This window comes from Perkinsus marinus (assembly GCF_000006405.1).
Source record: "Perkinsus marinus ATCC 50983 genomic scaffold scf_1104296955830, whole genome shotgun sequence".
Taxonomy (NCBI): domain Eukaryota; phylum Perkinsozoa; order Perkinsida; family Perkinsidae; genus Perkinsus; species Perkinsus marinus.
Window position 1 is genome coordinate 1 of NW_003207699.1, and position 2290 is coordinate 2290.

The following is a 2290-nucleotide window of genomic DNA, read 5'->3' on the forward strand; positions in this document are numbered from 1 at the left end:
GAAATGCTCGAGATCAACTACGGCAAGCGATTAGGATTCAAGAAACCGATGTGGACGTGGGTGACCGACCAAGCTATAAGCCTGATGCAGATAGAGTTGCAGCTTACTTTTGAACTTGGCCTAGCAGACAACGAAGAGATGCCTATGCTGTTGTGGTTTGAGGACTATCTCATTGGTGTTAGGGTAATGATGGAAGGATGCGGGTGGTTTTTTACGATGTTCTGATCGATAAGATCGAATCGTGGTAGATTAGGTCGGCATCTTATGTAGTATCTTGATAGATTAGGTCGACCTTATGTGGTATCTTGATAGATTAGTTCGACCGCCTTATGTAGTATCTTGATAGATTCGTTCGACCGCCTTATGTAGTATCATGATAGATTAGGTCGGCCGCCTTATGTAGTATCGTTATGTATGATCGTCGTTGTCAGCTATATGCCTTGCGAGAGATGCTCAACGCATTGGACCTAGCATCGAAGCCGCGACATCTCCGTAGAAGTGAGCGTAAGAATAGGCAGCTTCCTCCCCCAGAGCCTACTAACGACATGGCCCTACTGCAGGCCAGGATGGAGATTATTCAGGGTAATATACGATGGAGGGTTACCGTCTCGTCATGGCTAGGGAAGGAATAGTTGAGATGCTGTCTTGATCATGTTGGAATAGATGGGCAGAAACAGGCCGAATAGGGAATTATAACGCGAGTTGTAGCATGAGAAGCTCTCTAGTACTGGCGGGAATCCAAAGGCTATATTATGAGCTTCTTGAATGCTTGTGGAATTTCGATGTAGGAGTACGTGATGAATGGGTCGCTGAACCATTGTGACGAGTAGACTACTTGCACTAGTAGTACGTAGTTTAGTGATAAAATGTGTCTGGATGATAACCGAGGAGTGGCGTCGTCGGGGTGTGTATATGGTTTTGTAGGTTCGTTCCGTATGTTGTTGGCGTTGCAGTATATTGGGCTTATGAATGCTCCTACTGAAGCTGTGGCCAAGTCGATCGCATCGCGGTTCGCTGTGAGGATACAGACTATGCTTTCTAGGTAGGTTGTGGGAGGGCTGATTGATAGGCTGGACGGGAGGGCAATTTTGTGGCGCGCGGTCATTGTGAGGAGTCTTTATCGAGACCTGTTGTGCGGTAGAGTTGAGGTCTTTGCTTCTCAGAGGGGATCGGTTGAACTCGGAATGGTTTTGTTGTTGGGTGTAGTGCTTGCCGTCTCGCTCGTTGTCGGTTATCTCGGGGTGATTTTATCACGTTTTCGGAATTTTTCACCCGTTTTTTGTCTCAGTTACCGTCTCCCGCACGAGCTCACCTTTGCGGACTTCCTCCAGTCTACAGCGATGGCGGTCACTGGACAGGACCAATCTGATGCCAACTTGGGTGAGTGGGCCCTGTGATATCCTATTTCGAATCTTACTACCTTGAATGTAGACGCAGGAACGGAATGGGTGGTTTCCGTTCGTCTTGATGAGTTCCATTGAGTTCACAGTATTCGACCCTGACGATTGCGTCGCTCCGCTAAGATTTTCGATTCTATTCAGGTCTGCAACGTGTGGTGCTGAACAGTATCAAGTCGCTGAACGGAACGGGATTCTACTTGGAGCAAGTTGGGAAGCGGTCGAAAGCTGATGCTCGTACCAGGAGGGATGTCCAGCAGATGAGGAGGGTTATACTTTCGAATATCCTGGTACTCAGACAGCTGGCCACTGGTGAGCAGGGATTGTTCATAAACCTATAATGTTCCCGAGGAGGACTCATTTTGAATTTTCCACGTATGGCTAGGAACACATTCTTCAATCAGTTTCCCACATTAGGAACATTTTTCTCTCTGTGATTAGACTCTAATGCGACTTCTCAAAGGTGAATGAATCTCTGCTGGTGAGGTGCGTTTCGGTGTTGTTTTGATCTCAACATTAGTCGAGTAGTGATTCCAGAACTGGATACTGGTATCTTTACTCAAGTTTGGTTTCCTTATTTCGTCGGAATTGAGGTATCGACTTGTTGATCTGTAGAGATAGGATGATTGCAATTATTGACAGTATCGGAAATGGCGTCGTGTATAGGGAAGGAGAATGGTTTGGTTCTCAACGGTTGCCGTGTGTGTGGTCGATTGTCTTAGTTCCTACTTGAGTAAACGTCGAGTCTCGCGAGGGGCAATTTTGTGGCGCGCGAAAGAGATTTAGGCTTGTTGTTGTTGTTCAGGTTCTATCGATCAAGAGAGCACTACAGCTTGTGCTAGCTTGAAGTATCATCCCAACTTGATTACGGTGGTGTTGGGTAAGAAGACTGG

At 46.8% G+C, this 2290-nt stretch overlaps 1 protein-coding gene across 1 annotated transcript; it reads left to right on the forward strand.

Moving 5' to 3' along the window:
- On the forward strand, positions 1–2290 carry Pmar_PMAR020978 (hypothetical protein; the record flags this gene model as incomplete). The annotated part of the gene is made up of 6 exons (XM_002775683.1): positions 1–183; positions 432–582; positions 925–1042; positions 1289–1380; positions 1542–1709; positions 2203–2290. Coding segments are annotated over exons 1-6 (797 nt in total), but the record flags the coding sequence as incomplete, so codon positions are not given.